At 38.9% G+C, this 18,703-nt stretch overlaps 1 protein-coding gene across 8 annotated transcripts in view; it reads right to left on the bottom strand.

The window, feature by feature from the left end:
* The window catches only part of PAPPA2 (pappalysin 2), a 432,894-nt gene that overhangs the window by 194,042 nt on the left and 220,149 nt on the right, over window positions 1–18,703 (bottom strand). For all 8 annotated transcript variants that reach the window (XM_082355821.1, XM_082355820.1, XM_082355819.1 and 5 more), the window contains one exon: window positions 4,179–4,324. In XM_082355821.1, the coding sequence (XP_082211947.1) occupies window positions 4,179–4,324 (146 nt within the window). The remainder of the gene's footprint in view (window positions 1–4,178; window positions 4,325–18,703) is intronic.

Consider the following 18,703-nt stretch of genomic DNA (forward strand, 5'->3'; position numbering starts at 1 on the left):
CCCCTGCATTGGCAGGCAGATTCTCAACCACTGTGCCACCAGGGAAGCCCTGTATGTTTAATTTTATAAGAAACTGCCAAAGTGTTCTCCAGAGTGGCTGTGCCATTTTACTTTCCCATCAGCAATATATGCAATATCCAGTTTCTCTGCATCCTCATCAGCATTTAGTATTGTTACTATTTTTTTTAGCTCTACTAATAAGTATAGTGATACCTCATTGTGGCTTTAATTTGCTTTTCCCTAATGGTTAATGATATTGAATATCTTTTCATGTGCTTATTTTCCATCTGTATATTCTCTTTGGTAAAATGTCTGTGTTTTTGTCCGTTTTCTAACTGGAATATTTGCTTGGTTGTTTTACTCTTGTTTTGAAAGTTCTTAATATATTCTAGATATAAATCCTTTGCGAGATGTGTGGTTTGCAAATACTTTCTCTAAGACTGCCATTTCCTTGTTCATCTTAACAGAGTGTTTCTCAGAGAAAAAGTTTTAATTTTGATTAAGTCCAATTTATCAGTTTTCATTTTTATGGACTATGCTTTGGGTGTCATATATAAGCACTCTTCACCTAGTCTTGCCCTGAAGATTTTCTCTTATGTTTTCTTTTTAAAGTTATATAGTTTTACTTTTTATATTTAAGTCTATGATCTATTTTGAGTTAATTCTTGTATAATATAAGGTGTGTATAAGCGATCTAAAATTAATAAATCAGTATTTTTTCCAGATACTGGTGTAGAAGGGGCCTTAAATTATATAATTTTATTTACTTCTTGTCTTTCGTGCCATTGTCATCATATTTTAACTCTACATATATTTTAAGCCAAAAAGACATTGTTATTACTTTTAATATTTTTATCCTTTCTAGTGTGATTCATTTCTTTTTGCATGTCTCTGTTTCCTATTGGAGTCATTTTCTTTCTGTTTGGATAGCTTTCTTCAGTATTTATTTTACTGCTGGTTTTAAATTACCTCAGTTTTTATCTGAAAATATGTTTAATTTGTCTTCATTTTAAAAGATTTTTGTTGAACATAGTATTATGAAGTGGCAATAATTCTCTTTTAGCATTTTTAAAACAATATCAATCTGTTGTCTTCTGACTTCCATAGTTTCTGTTGAAAGGTCAGCCTGTCAATCTTATTGTTGCTCCTTTTAAAGTAACGTAACTTTTTTCTCTGGCTACTTCTGAGGTTTTTCAGCACTTTTGCTATAATGAATCTAGTTGTAATTTTCTTTCTATTTATCCTTCTTGGGGTTTGTAAAACATTTTGAATCTGTGGTTTAATATTTTTTGTCACCCTGAAAAATTCTCAGCAGCTATCTCTTTGATATTATTTCTGCCCCAATATCTTTCTCCTCTTCTTCTAGAACTCCAATTTACGTTAGGAATTTTTCATCAGATCTCAAATGTCCCAAGTTGTTTTCTATATTTTTCCATCAATTTTTCTCTCTGAGCTTCAATATGTATGTTTTCTACAGTTTTCTAGTGCATTAAACCTTTCTTCTGATCATAAACCAATCTATTAATTTCTTAATTTCAGTTACTGTATTTTTGTCCTAAAATTTCCATTTTATTCATTAATATAGATTCTAGTTTTCTGAAGATACTCTTCACCTTTTTATCTATTTTTGAGCATATTAATCACAATTATCTTAAGCCAATATTCAATAACTCCAATATCTGGATAATCTGTGGGTCTGCATTTATTTAGTGATTATTTGTTTCTTTGTTTAGTTTAGTTTACCATCATTTGGTCCTATCTCTGGCATAACTGGTAATTTTTTTTTTTTTTTTTACTGATTTCTGGCCACTGTGCATGAAAACTTGTAGAGGCTTTTGATGATATTGTCTTCCTCCAGAACATGTTTAATTTTCTTTTGTTAGGCAGTTAAATATAGGCAGATGACCTTCCTCCAAACAGGGATTTAAGAGTGTTTCAGGCTGAATTTTAGGCTTTGTGTAAGCTAGGCGATTTATATTTTCCCTCACACAAAGGGTATCTCAAAGCCCCTCCTTGATAGGACCTCAACTTCATTTTATTGTCCCCTCCACTATGAGATTCCTGAAATCACTGTTCAGCTTTTTAATCTGTTAGCAGTTATTTTATACTTGTTTTATGGCCACTGGCCCTCAGCATGCATAGTTTAGTAATTAGAAAATATCTTCAAATTATGAGCAGACTATCAGGCTCATTTTTTTCATGATTTCTATCTCTCTGGAAGCTTGGTCCCTCAAGTCTGGATGCCTTAGAAGGCCTGACCTTTAATTTTTGTCTCCTCAGTAGCGAGAAGCAAGCTTTAGGCTGCTTCTCTCTGCTCTGCCTCTATTACTTTCACTGAGATTTTGGCAATTTCCCTAAAGGAGAAAAAAATCTGAGTTATATGTAGAGTTCACTTCAATGTATTTTTCTTCTCACTGGGATTGGGTCCCTCAAATCCTCGTTGTCTTGGCTGATGTCTGATGTCTTCAAATAGTTAATTTTTTTTTTTTTGTATTTTATCCACTTTTATAGTTAAATGAATCTTGTCAATGGCCTAGTGCCAACAAAGTTAGAAAAATATTTAGGGCTCTGCTCCCAGTCCAATAATTCTTATCAAGAGGCCAAGATTTGTCTCCATAATGGCCAGGAAGATCATTTTTTAGGTTTTTTGAACAAGTAGATTTAGTATCCAATGATAGACCTAGGATTCATAGAAACAGTTGCTGGGTAAACCTAGCTGTCATATATACCAAAAAGGTAACCTTTGGTGAATCAGGTATGAACCAATTTGGAGGTAATTTCTTACAGTGTTACATGCTCCTCTGCTAGTATTGTTTTTCATGAGGATAATTCAAGATACTCAAACTCACTGCTAAATGAATTATTGGAATATAACCTTCTAGCTCACTTGTTGCTACTTTGAAGACTAGAATGACTCACATTAGCTTTCACCTGGAAAGCTCCACTCATCTCACAAATTTCTGACTTCTAATATACTGAGAACTGAAAATACAAAATTTAGTGATAAAAGGACTGCAGAGCCTTAAAACTGTATCAGATACTATAGAGCCAATGAAATCCAGCATACTAACAAAGCATTCAGTTTGGATCACCACAGGTTTAACTTTTCATTGTCTCCTCCTTTGCTTGAGATATATACCCCTTCTGGATGTTGACCTGATTCACTACAAGGATTTTTATGTTCTGGTTTCCTCTTGAACAGCCACAACATTTTTTCACCTATTGCTAACCTACTGCTCATCATTTTCCTTCCCCAATCCTTTGGACACTTGCTCATATTTTATTTGATTATCATTTCAATAATCTGGACTCCACTTCACAATGACCCCATCATACATGGGTTTGACATATACAGTATTATGTGATGTTTACTCAGTTTATTTCTCTCTGCTTCGTATTTGACTACTAAGAAGATTAATTTTGCATAATCTCTTTTAAATCACTCATAAAATGGTTTCTGGTCTCCTTCAAGCATTCTCTTTCCAACATGAAAAATTCCTCTCAATTATGGTAATTCAGTTTTAAAGTAAGTTTTGGTAGAATCCTACTCAAGACTCTTTGAAAGTATATACAAATTATATTGAATAATTACTCTTCATCCACACAAACTGATTTAATGATTCTATTGATTGGTCAGTATTTCTTTTATAATAATGATAAGATATTGTAATAAAAGGAATTAACTTTCTTAAGCATGCAGTAGTTCCACTCAGTATTAAGGTGTCACCTTTTTCCTAGGTAAGCAGGCAAGCTCCCCACCTGTTTGAATTTCCCAGAATCTCCTCAGGATTCCAATCCATGCAAGAAGCCCAGCAATCTTCTGGCTCAGTGTTTACTGCAAACCAGGTTTCACAGTCTAGCCACCTTCTTGCTAGTTTTCCCCTTGAGGCTCTCCAAGACATAAAATGGATCTTATTCCACGTCAGCAATTTATTAGCGTCTAGATTATAGATTCGGTCTAGGACATTCTGAGATTTTGCCACTGTTTGCTCTAATCCATCTTACCTGTCTGCACTGAAACATTTTGAGAGATTCTCCCAAAAGCTATTCTCAGACCAAAGCAGCTAATTCATTAAGTAAATTTATTTTTCTCTCCGTTTTTTCCCCAAATGCACTTTCATGGACTCCCTTCCAATTTCCTCATTTTTCCTACTATAGTTGGTATTCACTTTACTTACCCAGGTGACTGATGGCTTCCTTGTCCCAAGGCCAGGTGGCAGCACCTGCAAGGTCTTCCCGCACTGAGCTGGCAAAGTAGACATTGAGGAAGTGAGTGCTGTTGAGCTGCAGTGCCTCTTTCAGCTCCTTCACACTCATGTACGCCCTGGAGAGCACGTAAGAGGAGGAAATGTCACACCAAAGGATCAGTCCATAGAGAACAGTAGAGCCAGACCTAATCAGACTCTGACTCTCCCAACCAGCATTGCTTTTTAGAGGAGAGGAGCAGAGAGGGCAAGACCAGGTGTTATGAAGCTCTCAAAAATGCACTAATACACATTTAGGATATTTATTCCAAGATAAACAATATCCTACCTTTTTAGCACCATAATATTTATATGGATAGTCAGTATTTGACATCATACTCAATTCTCCACTCTACACCCAGATTATTTCTTCAAGATAAATCCAGCAATACTCTTAAGTCTATGCCCTGAGAATTACCCCCACCCCAGCCCACGGTGAAGAAGGCCTTTCATCTCTCAGTCTCTGGTTCTTTCCATCACACTGCATGATCATTATTATGATAAGAAGACCGATTGAATCTCTATTTCAGCATATGCTTGCTTCAGGCATATTTTTAAAGGTAAATAGTGGCCAGAAAATATAAAGTAAAACAGGAAAAAAAGAGATGAGTTATAGGTAGGAGAGGATATCACAAGCTACTGCAAAGAATGTTAATTTTATATATATTTCTCTTTCTTAATCCATAGACCCTTAATCCATAGACTCTCTACCCCTACTCTGACCACCTTATGATACTCACCAAGTATCTCTATTGGTGGCCTTCAAAGCACTAGGTAATATTATGTTTGAATTTATTCACAGACTTAAAGGTCTATTAAAAACACATGCCCCATGGCCCATAAAAAAGGGAAACAAGCATTTGATCTTTTTTTAAGCTCATATATAGTCAAAGACCTTCATCTTCCTGGCATCAGAGAAACTTAAAACTTTACTATGGGAAACAGAGCCTCATCATACTCAATGAAGAGCTATTTTAAGAAAGAACAACTAAACCAGAACCCAGTGGCCCCTTGGATTCACTGGATGCTTCCTATAGTGGCCATGGGAATGCCACTCCAAAGATAGGAATGATCTTATCACAGCTTCAACTGTGCAGACAGCTCTCTCAACACAGTTGTAATTTCCTTTATAGATTCACGCTTTATTCTTGCTATTCTGGTAGACAAGCTGCAGACACTGAAATCTCTCAACCCAGAAGCTCAGGATAGAAGAGCATGACCCTTCTTCTTCTGTTCACTTTGCCTCCCAACTACACTGTTGATGCCATCTATTTAATCCACATGTAGGATATACTGGCAAGGAGTACTCAAGAAATAGAGATCGCAAAGGAGACTGTGTTTATGTTCTTTGGCACAGAACCAAAAAGGGGAATAAAAGTAAAGAAACACAAAAAGATTTTGCTTTAGAACCAAAAATGCTTGAGAGAATGGGGATTTTAAAATATTCTTTCTTATTGACTTATAATATCTTGGAAAAGTAATTCTCATCCCCAATAAATCATCCAAATTTCATGAAGTGGTGTCAGATGTGATCAGAGGGATATTCCTTCTGATACTTTCCTGGAGTGTTTTTTGAACTGTCGCCTGGTTTTCCCTGGACATTAGTCACATTCCCTTTCCTTTTCTCCTTTATTAAAAATAATTACAACTTCCTGTATTGATAAATTGATGGTTTGGAGTTATGATGACATCAAGTAACTCTTCAACATGGAGGTGGTCTAATTGGTCAGATAGAAGGAGAAGAGGGAGGGTGGATGGGAGGAGAGAGAGAAGAAAGAAAAGGGAAGAAAGAAACAAATAGAAAATAAAAGAAAGAAAGACGGGCAGAGAGGAACAGTGATAGCTTATGTACAGCTCAGGGTACCAAGGAAGAAAATCTGCATCCTCTGTTCCTATTCCAGAGTTCCCATTAAAATTAGGAATTGGTAACTTGACAGTTTTCTCTCTTTTCTCCCTCCTCACTTTCCCCAAATCCCCCTGTTCCTGGCATGGTTTACTCGGGCTATCTGTGTGTTCCTGGCTTCTCTGTCTGCCACTTACCAGTCTTGGCCATCATCCTTCTATCCTCCCTCAACCCAGCAGTTGCACTAATTCCCCTTGAGCCACCCTCCAAGAGGCCTACTCTTCCACCACCAACTCATTAGCTGGTTCTACTCACCTCCCATTTCTTCCTTGCCCATTCCACTCTCTAGCCATAAATTACCCTTCCAGATGAGAGTGTTTATGTCATATTTGTGGCAAACTGGGTACAGTCACTCTAATTCCTGCACTCCATAGAGATATAGATAGAAGTTGGCAAGTATAAGGGACAAAATACATTTTTAAAAGCTAGAGACAGTTGGAAACAGTCACTAATTGAATTGATACAGGAAAGTTTTATTTTGTTGAAGACAGATTTTTGTCCAGATTATTCCATAAACCAAAAAAGGGCAAAGTGTAGATAGCAGCGTGTCCAGTTTGCATGTAGACTGCCTTGCCTATTATAACACATGTACACCATTTCACAATTTAATCAGAGCTAATAAGATAAACGTCTTAGCTTGTCCACTAATGTGACCAGAGCCTGGCTCAGACCTAGGGTGGAGAAAATGGCCATTATTCTAAAATTCAGAGCTTAACATCTTGCTTCAGAAATGATTTATTAAGACATAAACTTGTCATCCATCCAAAAGAACTTAATATTCAAAGAAAGGTGAAACGACATACATAAATGTCATAAAAAGCATGGGACCATGAACTGACCAGAACTATGTATGAAGAGAGGTGAACTGCATTGATCTACTTAATTTCTGCCAGGATCTCCCTTTACTCATCCTCGCCACACTCTAGATTGAGATACTCACCATGAACTTCTCCCTGAGGACTCAGACAGACCAAAGTGAAGCTGCATCTTGATCTTTATAAAAAATTTTCTCAAAAACAAGCTTTCCTTGAGGCTGACATATCAAGTTGTTCTGCCCATTGCTTGAGTCTATTATTTCTGACATGCCTCCTGGAAGAATGCACAGCTGCCTCACTATTTTATCACTGTGACCTACTGGTTTGGGATTAAACATTGCCTGGTGTCCAGCCCACCACATTCCTTTGTCCCCCAGATGATTTCTGTTGGGGTCCCTTGACCGCTGACCCCTAGCCACACTCTAGTATCTAAGTGTCCATGCAAGCCCCAACTCTTGCTTAGTTTCTGACTAAGTAAAAGTGAAAAGATATAAAAATAATGGCTCTTGTGCTCTAGTTTAATAGTCAGTTGAATAACTCCTTTATACACTGATAGAAATGATTCAGGCCAGAAAGAAGAAAAAGATCCTGAGCTGTCTGAAGGAAGTTGAATCAGCATCAAAAATTCACATGTTAAAAAACAAGACATACAAAATGCATGCATGTATGCCCTGAGATTGGGACCCAGGGCCCTGCTTCCTACAGTCAGACCAAGCTCCCTCCAGAGGAAGATCCTGACTGCACTCCACAGCGGGTAAGGCAGCCTCCATTAGAACAAAACCAGATGCTCCCAAGGACCCTCAGCCAATTCCCATCACAGAAATGACCGGTGCCGAATCTGGGATATTTGGGTTTGGTCAAATCTAAACCTTCTTGTCCTTACTGTACACCATGGTTCTTGACCCAAAATACACAGAAGGGTTCCCTCTGCCACCCCCATCTGCTATCCACTTTGCCAACTATGCTTCCTCCTCTGGGTGAATATCCCCTTTGACCTACTCCCCCAGTCCTTGGACAGTGCTCACACTGTGGGGCTTACAGGTCCCCAGAGTACCAACTAGCATTCTCCCAGCTGCCTAGTGCCACTTTGAAAACTTAGTTTTTTCTTCTCTGTCAAAGTCCTCCTGCTATTGGGCACATGGCACTCTACTATGTCACCATATACATTCTACTTTCTTTCATTGTCCCATCTCTTGGTTGCTCCATACACATCAAGGGCTTCACAGTCTGACTCATAGTCTTCCCCTTTACCTTAGATCCTAGAGTCACCTGAGGAAATTTCAACATTTATGTGAAACATCCACTGAAAACACAGTCTTATGTTTTACTTCCTTACTGCCAATGACTCTTGCACACCATTCTCATTGTCACCTTTACTCAGGTGGATTTTCTGATCTCGTGGATCTTTAGTTCTACTTGACTAAACTTTTATTTGATTATGGTCATCTCCTCTTCAGGAATTATTTGAAATCTTTACCATTCTTTTCTTGCCCCTTCTCTCCCAGCAACCTCAATCTCCTCTGACTCTTAGATAATCGTGCCTCCTTCTTTGATGATAAAATTGAAGCCATTTATCATGAACTCTATCACTCCCCCCCATACATACACACATGCACACATACACACACACACACACACACACACTCAAAACATCTACTTCCTTACCTATTTTTATTCCCTTTCCTCTTGTCCTACAAGATGAGGTTTCTGAGAAAACCATAGCTAGTACCCTCTTCCTTTCCAATTCAAACTTCTTGAATGGATAATTTCTTCATCTCACATTTGTTTCCCTTTTTTTCATGTATCCACTAATCCCACTGTAACCTGGCTTTCATGAGAACCACTTTATCAAAAATGCTTTTGTTGAAGTTGTTAGTAACCTCCTAGTTGTCCCTCCCCACAAAAATGGAAAAAATTCATTCACCTTCTTATTGGAATCCTTTGGTTCATTTTTATATTGTTAGTTACTTCCTGCTTCTTAAAGTTCTCTGCTTCTCTGTTTTTATTGCAACGCTCTTTCCTGATTCTCTTCTTGCTTTTGTGACCACTGATTCTCAGTCTCCTTTGTGGGTTTCTCTTTCCCCTTCTAATCCTTAAAAGTTATTCCCTGGGGTCCTGTTTGTAGTCCATTCTTTTGTCACTCTCCTTGTTCACCGTTGGGAACTTTTCCACTCTTGAACTTTGAAGCACCATCAGTATTTGGAAAACTCTCAGGTAGATATATATCTCTCTCTCTACCTGGATCACCCACAGACATCTTGAAGTCAACATGTCAATGTTATGGGTGGTTCTACCTGAGCACAAACAAAATTCGGACACAGTGAGTTTTAATGCATCTCAAATAGTGGTCCAACTACTGAATCTGTGGACTTTTTTCCACGGGTATATTTGCAAGAAGTGTCTGATTTTTGGCTAAACACAGAGGCAGTATGTGACAGTGTCCACAGAAAGATAAAAAGGCAAGAACAGGGAAGAACCACCATGGCATTTTGTCCATTACCTAATTTTATAGACTGGATTTCGAGTTCCTCAGGAAGAAACAAAAAGAACTCTTTTCGTAAGAAAATTGGTGTAACCCAGGATACATAAGCCATGCTTTATGGCCTAATAACAAAATGAAGTACCAGTTGAAGAGAAGGGACGCTCTCTCCATTTCTGGAAAGAATTAAGGGATGTCAGCACCATTCTAACACTTGAGAGTTTTACAGCCTTGGGTTGCATTAGAAGCCAGTTCTCTAATAAGGCCAGCTTTTCCCTAGAGAAACAGTGAGGGCAAAGCATCAGCTGGAAATGCTGAGTGTCAGCAGACAAGGTAAATACCATTGCCAGTATTCAACAGCAAACAGCAGTAGAACCACAGAAGCCAGTGGGCATGAATTTTTAAGGCACACCCTTCCGAAGACTCCCAGAAATACTAGAGAAAGAAGACAATGTATGAGGATAAGATTTTATAGCTATACACTGAGCTCATGTAATTTGATTATTAATGGTAGTATGACATCATTCGTCCCCAGGGGGTATGTGGACTGGAGGATATTCAGTTTGTCTCTGACTGAACTCATAGTCTTCTTCCCCACACCCACTTCTCCTCCATTGTCTCTCTCTGAATTGATGCCACCTCTATCACCCTCTCCATGACACAAGAAGAAAAGCCAGGATTCTTCCTTCAATAATCCCCCCCTTCACTTCACTCCCCTCATTATAATCAACAACCTACTAATGACCCCAGGAAGAAAAGACATCATGATGATTACTGTTTCTCTTCTGAATGTCACAAAAGAGGCTAGATATCATCATCACTCAGACATAATCAACTGGGAACACATTTTTTTCTTGAAATTCAAATATGGAGAAACTGACAAGAATTATTACACCCAAAAAACTCACTTTTGCTAATGCATGTGGGAAAGAGTATTACTACTAGAAGTAAAATGGAATTATTCTCTAGAAAGTTTTATGTGTTGTAAGAACTTGAGGTTGAAATAAAAGAGCTAACTGGAGATTTAAAGGACATGAAGTCTAATGTCATAATATCTTCTATGGTAGGCAGAATAATGCTCCCAAAGATGTCCATGTCCTAGTCCCTGGAACCTGGGACTATATTACTTTACATGGCAAAATGGATTTTGCAGAGGTGATTAAGAGTACAGACTTTGAGATGGGGAGACTATTCTGGATTATCTGAGTGGGTCTAATCTAATTACATGAGTCTTTATAAGCAGAGAACTTTTCCCACCTGTTGTCAGAGAAAGAGAGGTGGCAATGGAAGTAGACTCAGAGAAATGCTACACTTCTGGCTTTGAAGCTGAGGGAAGGAATGGGGCAGCAAGCCAAAGAATGTGGGCAGCCTTTAGAAGCTGGAAAAGGCAAAGAAGTGGTTTCTCCTGTAGAACCTCCAGAAAGATATGCAACCCTAACAACACCTTGATGTTAGCTCAGCGAGAACCACGTCATACCTCTGACCTACAGGACAATAAGTTAATAAATATGTGTTGTTTTCAGCCAATAAGCTTGTGGTCACTTGTTGCAGCAGGAATAGAAAATGAATATATCTTCTTTCATTTAAACATATAGTATCTTTGGAAAAGAAAAGAGCATACAGAGAATGAACATCTGGCTTCAAAAGATGGTGTCGAAAGAATTTGTTTTAAAAGAACTTGTGATTGCCTTCTGAGGCAGAAAATAGTAAATCCCACGTTTCCAGTTCTTGGCAGTAGTTTACCTACTTTATCAAGGGAGTCATACCTTGAAATTTATTTGGAAGGGGAGCATAAAAATACCCAGATAACTTATTGGGTCTGGATAAGGAAAAAGAAAAGCATGGTGGAAGAGATACCCAGTTGAACTTAAGAAAAAATAACCAAACCAAAAGTCATAGGTAGCACGTGTCAGCATCCTGAGAACAGGTGCTTAAGCCAGAATGACTTGGTCTCATGTCCCACCTCTAACACTCACTGGCCATGTGGCATTGGCAAGGTGCCTACCATCGTTACACCTCAGTGTCCTTATCTGTAAAACGACAATAATGAAAGTATAATCTGCATATACTTTTTGGGAAGAAAAATGAGATAACATCTATAAAATCACACATAAACAGTTGTCAATAAACCTTATATTATTAATACCAATACCTATGGTCTCAGATGTCTACATAGTCAGCAACAAAGTTCAAAAATCATAATATAGGAAAGCAAGTATCATCTTAAAGACTTGATGGGGAGCTAATCATAGACTATGTCTGAGGACGGGTAGACCTTGCTTGAAAGAAATAAAGTTAAATGAAATAGAAGTAATACCACAGTGCAAAAGGAAGCAAACACAACTGAAATCTGACACCTGAAGTAAACCCACAATGGAAAACATTTAGTGAAAATAAACTAGCAATGAAAATTTTCTAGGCATAAAGTACTGTTGGCATGGTCAGGCAAGGGATAGTTTTGATACATCCCGAAAGCAGTTTCCAAAATTGACACAAAATAAAAATATAGTGATGAGCCAGAACTTCAGATGAGAATGTCTCTGCCAGAAGGCTGGTGCTGCTAATAGCAATAGCAGCACTTCTGATAAATACTTTTTCTGACTTCCTGATAATATCTCTCAAAAAGGTCAGGAAACAACAGAGTCATGATAATTTATTTTAATTCTTATTAATAAGAAAGAACTAGGGCTTCCCTGGTGGCGCAGTGGTTGAGAATCTGCCTGCTAATGCAGGTGACACGGGTTCGAGCCCTGGTCTGGGAAGATCCCACATGCCACGGAGCGGCTGGGCCCGTGAGCCACAACTACTGATCCTGCGCGTCTGGAGCCTGTGCCCCGCAACGGGAGGGGCCGCGATAGTGAAAGGCCCGCGCACCGCGATGAAGAGCGGTCCCCGCACCGCGACGAAGAGTGACCCCCACTTGCCGCAACTAGAGAAAGCCCTCGCACGAACCGAAGACCCAGCACAGCCAAAAATAAATAAATAAATAAAAATAAAAGTAGCTATAAAATTAAAAAAAAAAAAAAAAAGGAAAGAACTAGATGGTGACATGGAATGAAAGAGTTCCTTTAATGAAAGAAACTCTATTTAAATTTTTCAATAGCCGAGGCCTTGATGGTAACATCAAGGACTACAGCTTGAGTAAAACAGATTTCCAAAAGGGAGTAATGATTCCAAGGCCTAGGACTCTCAAGGGGAAAATGGCCCTTTGGAGGTAGAAGGGCATAAACCTTGAAAATCAATGTAATTCTAGATTGCCCCAATAAAGCAGAAAGGAGATAAACATCAAAAAGAACAGTTTCTATAAGGGAACTCCCTGCTGAGTTAAAATTTTAAGAGAACATACATAGATCTTGGAAAGAGGAATAGCACAAAACTATTTTAAAAAATAGGGTCAAAAAAGATAAAGTCCAGGGACTTCCCTGGTGGTGCAGTGGTTAAGAATCCGCCTGGCAATGCAGGGGACACGGGTTCGATCCCTGGTCCGGGAAGATCCTACATGCTGCGGAGCAACTAGGCCCGTGGGCCAGAACTACTGAGCGTGCGCTCTAGAGCCCACAAGCCGCAACTACAGAGCCCACATCCTGTAACTACTGAAGCCTGCATGCCTAGATCCTTGCTCTGCAATAAGAGAAGCCACCACAATGAGAAGCCCGTGCACTGCAATGAAGAGTAGCCCCCACATGCCACAACTAGAGAAAGCCCGCGCACAGCAATGAAGATCCAACACAGCCCCCCCCAAAAAAGAAAAAGCCCAGAACCAGCATAAACATAAAAAATGCAAAGAATGATAAATTTAAAAATGTATGTTTTTCAGAATAGTAAGCAAAATAGAGTATAATAATACAGAAGGGAAAAAAAACTGAACTCCTCAAAGTCTGCCTTGCTGCCAAGATAAATAATCATTAAGAAACCCATTGAATAAGTCATTAACCTGGCAATAATTTATTTGCCCCTAATAATAATAGTGATCACAATTAACTGAATCCCAAATATATGGCAGATGCTTCGTATATATTCTCTCATGTAAGCTCACAAGTCTATGAAGTTAGCGTAATTATTTCATTTTACAGATAAGAAACTAAAGCTTACAGAGATAAATTCACTTGCCCAAAACCACACAGCTTGTAAGTTTTGGAGGCAAGTATTAAACCCAAGTTCCTCTAACTCCGAAGCACGCATTCTTTCCTCTGTTCTTCAATTGGTTTCACTAGGATCTGTGAGTCACTGTGTTGGGCCTTGGCAATGAAAAGATGCAGAAGACATAACTCTTCTTCAAGAAGCTCAGTCTAGTGAGGAAGATAACCATGGAAACATATGATTATAATGCAAGGTGAAGGGCACTATTATAATGTGCATGGAACTATATGCAAGAATGGGGGACAGAGTGAAAAACCAGCTTAGAGAAGCAGACATTAATAAGGTGTTGTGGAAGTTTTTGGTGGATATTGTCAATTGGTTTGTGTACATCAATTCTACCTTCCTTCTCCTGTGTCTTCCTTTTCTGGAGGACAGAAAAGTTGAAATATACATTTGTCCAGCTCCCTTGCCCCTAGGGATCTGGATGTGATTTATTCTACCAATCAGCTGTGCTCTAGTTAGAAGGTGACAGTAACATGAAGACCTCACTTCTGACTGCTTCTTCTTTCTCTGCCTGCAAGCAGGGCTGGGTGATAGTGTTCCACTGCCCAGCCACTGGCAGTGAGGGTTTGGGGCAGGCTATGGGGGCAAACCCTCATTGCTGGTGTGGATCTAGCAGGCATAGCATGACACGGTGATGGCAGCCGTGGTTTAGAGACTTTGTGAAAGAAGATTCTATAGAGGTTGGTGACTAATTGGATGTTTAGTCCCAACTTCTGTAGAGTCTTCTTTCACAAAGTCTCTAAAATACATCCCTATTTTTCCCTTCCCACTGTCACTGTCTGGAATAGATCATTTTTTACTTTATTTGTCATGTACTAAAATGTCTTCTTATTTTTCTCCCTCTAATGTTATGTGCACTCCAGTCTACACCATATGACATCAAAACTGGTGTTCTCCTGTTCACTCTTGGTTCCCTGTGTCCTACACAATAGTCCTTTAGGTTTCCTTTAAGTTGCCACTCAAAGTTGCCCTTAATCTGACGACCAGCCTACCCTCCAGGATCGCCCCAGCACCACTATGCCATTGATCGAGGTAAATTGATTTACTCATTGACATCAAATATGCCCCTGATTTTTTTGTTTTAGGTCATTTTGTTTGTTTGTTTTTGTTTTTTTCCTCCCTGCTTTGCTTATACTGTTCTTCCTTTACATATATAATTATCAAAAATGTATCTGACATTCAAGGCCCATTTTCTATCTCACTTTTTCCGTGAAGCCCACACCAATCACCCCAGCCTGAAATGAGCCCCAAAATCTGAGTTTCTAAGTCATTCAGTCTAGTCTATAACACAACAGATTGTAATATGTAATTACAATATGTAAGCCTACTTTGGCAATATTTGCCAACAGTAGAAATCCTACCTCTATATATTTAACCTAAGAAGATATTTGTATGAGTTTCAAATATGCACCAACAGCAATGGAATAATAGCAAAAATATATAGTATAATAACACAGCAGTATAATAGCATAGTATATTCTGCTAATAGAATAGCATAATAGCAAACAAGAGTATAATAGCAAAATATCATGTAAATTCCCATTAACATGGATCTGGCAAGTTAAATTAAAAGTATATAATATTTATGCCATGAAGTCATTAAAAATAATCTAGATTTATATTTATTAAAATGGAAAAATGCCCCCAACATATTATTGAGTGAAAAAGCTGATGGTACAACAGTAAGTATAATATAACTCTATTTATTTAAAACCATATACATATGTCAATCTAGGTATCTAGAAGGGGATGAAACAGGTCATGGGATTTGAATTAATTTTCTCTTCCTATTTGTATTCTTCTGTGTTGGTCTTTACGTATATATACATTTACATGTATGCATATGTATAACGTTTATATGTATTATGTATATATATACACATATATGTATATATATGTCTTTACATAGATACATATATGCATGTGTGTATGTATGTGTGTGTGTGTGTGTGTGTGTATATATATATATATATATATATATATAATAGAGCATTCTTTATTTCAATATTATAGAGCTTCGTTATTTCATTAGCTGGACAATGCTCCCAGAAGTCAAGTACCATGTCTATCTCAGTGTGAGAACAACTTAGTACATCATCTTGCATATTATTAGGTGCTCATTTAATATTAGTTGAAAATATCAACGGTGCAGATGGGCTTTAACTGGAAGATTAGGCAGAGAATACCCCATTCTTCCCCCTCTCAAGTTCACCAGTACTGCCCTGCTGCAGAATCCACTTAAACCACAGGGCCCGCTTACATCTACAAGAGTCAAACTTCAAAGAGTCGCACATAGGATCTGCTGTCTCTGGTAGAGAGCAAGAGACAAAAATATGCCCCAAGCTGAAGCCCAAAGCCCCAAATACGCGCTCTTTGACAACTCTTTATTGATGACTAAAGACAGAGCAGATTCTTGGCAAAAACACTGTATAATGATAAACTCTCAGGGCCTGGGTGGGAATGGGCAATGTAATTCCACACACATTACACTGGGTTTAAAAATAGGAAGCTTTTCCGGGAAGAAGTAGTCCTTGTGGGTAACTGGAGCAGACAGGATGTGTTTCAACTAATGGTAAAAGTTGAAGTCATCCCGTATTTTAGTCATTTTGTGTGTTTCTTTTCTCTTCTCCTATAGCTTTTTCTTCCACTGCTTTAGAACATTTTTAAAGGTTTTCTTCAAATCTTGTTTTCAAGCAAAACATTCTTTCTGTAATATGTCATACACGTGCACACACACACACACACACATACACCACAGAAGTCAGTTCTTTTTGCCAGTACACATGCACCAAACTGAACTCTCAACTTTATATTCTATTGACATGGGGAAGGTGAATGAATCCTATAAAAACACTGATGATTGAAAATCCTTTAAACTTTGATTTCAGAAGGTGGGATAACACACTCATTCATTCAGAAAGTATTTACTAAGCACCTACTAAATCTCAGGCTCTGTGCTGAAAAACCAGTATACAATGGATAAGCCCAGGTAGCACTCCTACCCTCATGGAGTTGGTGGCCTTATGGGGAGATAACAAGGAAATGGGCAGTCACACCGGGACTCAGCAGGTACTCTGGCAGGGAGAGTAAAAGGTGTGGTGAGAATCTGTGGACCAGAGCACTTGACCAAGATTAAGAGAAGTCTTCTCAGAATTGGCATCTATACCAAAACCTGGCAGATGAAAAGGAGTTATCCTGGAGAGGAGATGGCATGGGAAGAAGAGGTAGCCATTGGTAGAAAGGCCCAATGGATAAGAGAAAGGAAGTGGTTCATGAGAGCTGGAGAGAAGTAGAAAGACTGACACGGAAGAGGGTAACAGCACCTGGATCTTGAAAGGTCTTACAAACCATGATAAGAAGTTTAGAGTTCTTTAAAGCAAGGAAGAAATGCGATTAGATTTGCTTTTTGGAAAGACTGGTCTTAAGAAAATGTGGAGAATGGATTTGAGGCTTGCAAAACTGGAGGCAGAGAAGCCTATTAGAAGGCTGTGGCTGGAGTTGAGAGATAGTTAGGAAAAGAACCAATAGCAATTGGTGATTAATTGGAGGAGGTTAGGGTGAGGAAGAGGAAGAGTCCAAAATGATTCCTAGGTTTTTAAATTAAGTAACTGGTTAGCACAACTCACTGAAGTGAGAAATAGGAAGAGGAACAGATCTGGGTGAAGTTTGGAAGTCATCTCTGATTATCAAATTACAGATGTTTATTAGACAGGTGTATATATGGTTCTTTAGACCTGAGAAGTATATAAATTCAGAAATTGATGATAATGAAAACTGTAGAATGAATGAGGTAGTGCATTACTGACTTCCTAATGGGTATACTCAACACAATGTATGCTTAGGGAACCAGCAGAGGGAGAGAGAGAGAGAGAGCATGCACTAGTTAGTTCATTTTCAAAATTATATCCAGAAGTGTACAATTTGAAAGACTACAGAGAGACAATATTGATTTTGCTTTCTTTAAAAATATATGTTTACTTTTTTTTTTTTTTTTGGCTGCATTGGTTCTTCGTTGCTGCATGCAGGTTTTCTCTAGTTGAGGAGAGTGGGGGTTACTCTTCGTTGCGGTGCGTGGGCTTCTCATTGTGGTGGCATCTCTTGTTGCGGAGCATGGGCTCTAGGCGCGCAGGCTTCAGTAGATGTGGTGCACGCAGGCTCAGTAGTTGTGGCTCTCGGGCTCTAGAGCGCAGGCTCAGTAGTTTTGGTGCATGGGCTTAGTACCTCTGCGGCATGTGGGATCTTCCTGGACCAGGGATCGAACCCGTGTCCCCTGCATTGACAGGTGGATTCCCAACCACTGTGCCACCAGGCAAGTCCCCCAAAATATGTGTTTACTTTTGAATTACCTATCATGGGACAGTGAAGGGGTGATCTTTTCTGATGGTCTCAAAAGCCTCAGTCTGGCCCAGGAAAAGGTATATAGAGTGAGAAGAGAAGACATTGAATCAAACACTGAGGAACAGTAACTTTAAGGAATAGGCGGAAGAAAAGAAATTGGCAGAGAGGTCTGAGAAGCCGTGATGAAGAGGTAGGAAAGGAATCCAGGAGAGTTGGCGTCTCCAAAGCTAAGGGAGAATATCAATCCAAGTGTTCCTGGCAATTGAAGTAAGAGAAGAACAGAAAATTCTCCACCAGAACTAGAAACAAGGTCAGTAACTTTGACAAAAGCAATTTCAGAAAAACAGTAGAGGCAGAAACCAGACTGCAGTGGCCTGGAGAATGAGTGGCTCTTAAGGAAGAGAAGATAATGGGCATAGACAAGAATCTTGACAGTGAAGATGTAGAGGAGGACGGAAAATGTTTATGATAGGAGATTTAAGCATTACTAAATTAGTTTAATAGGAAGACACCAGTAAGGGGAGATAACATAAAAAGGAAAGAAAGATATAATTAAGGTAATTAAATGCAGAACACATCAGGAGAGATACACCGTACACAGGAGTGTGGTGGAATACTGTTGGTGCTCTACCTAAGCAAGTACCACCAACCCCTAGCTGCTGTGAATATTGGCTGCTAACAGTTCACTGCTGGCCCTTTTCTTTGGAAAAATCCCCTTTTGCCAAATAGGAGCTGCCTCACAGGACATTATGCTTGTCTCCTCCCAGGGCAGCTGGCAGAC

This window comes from Balaenoptera borealis, assembly GCF_965194805.1.
Source record: "Balaenoptera borealis genome assembly, chromosome: 1".
Classification (NCBI taxonomy): Eukaryota; Metazoa; Chordata; class Mammalia; order Artiodactyla; family Balaenopteridae; genus Balaenoptera; species Balaenoptera borealis.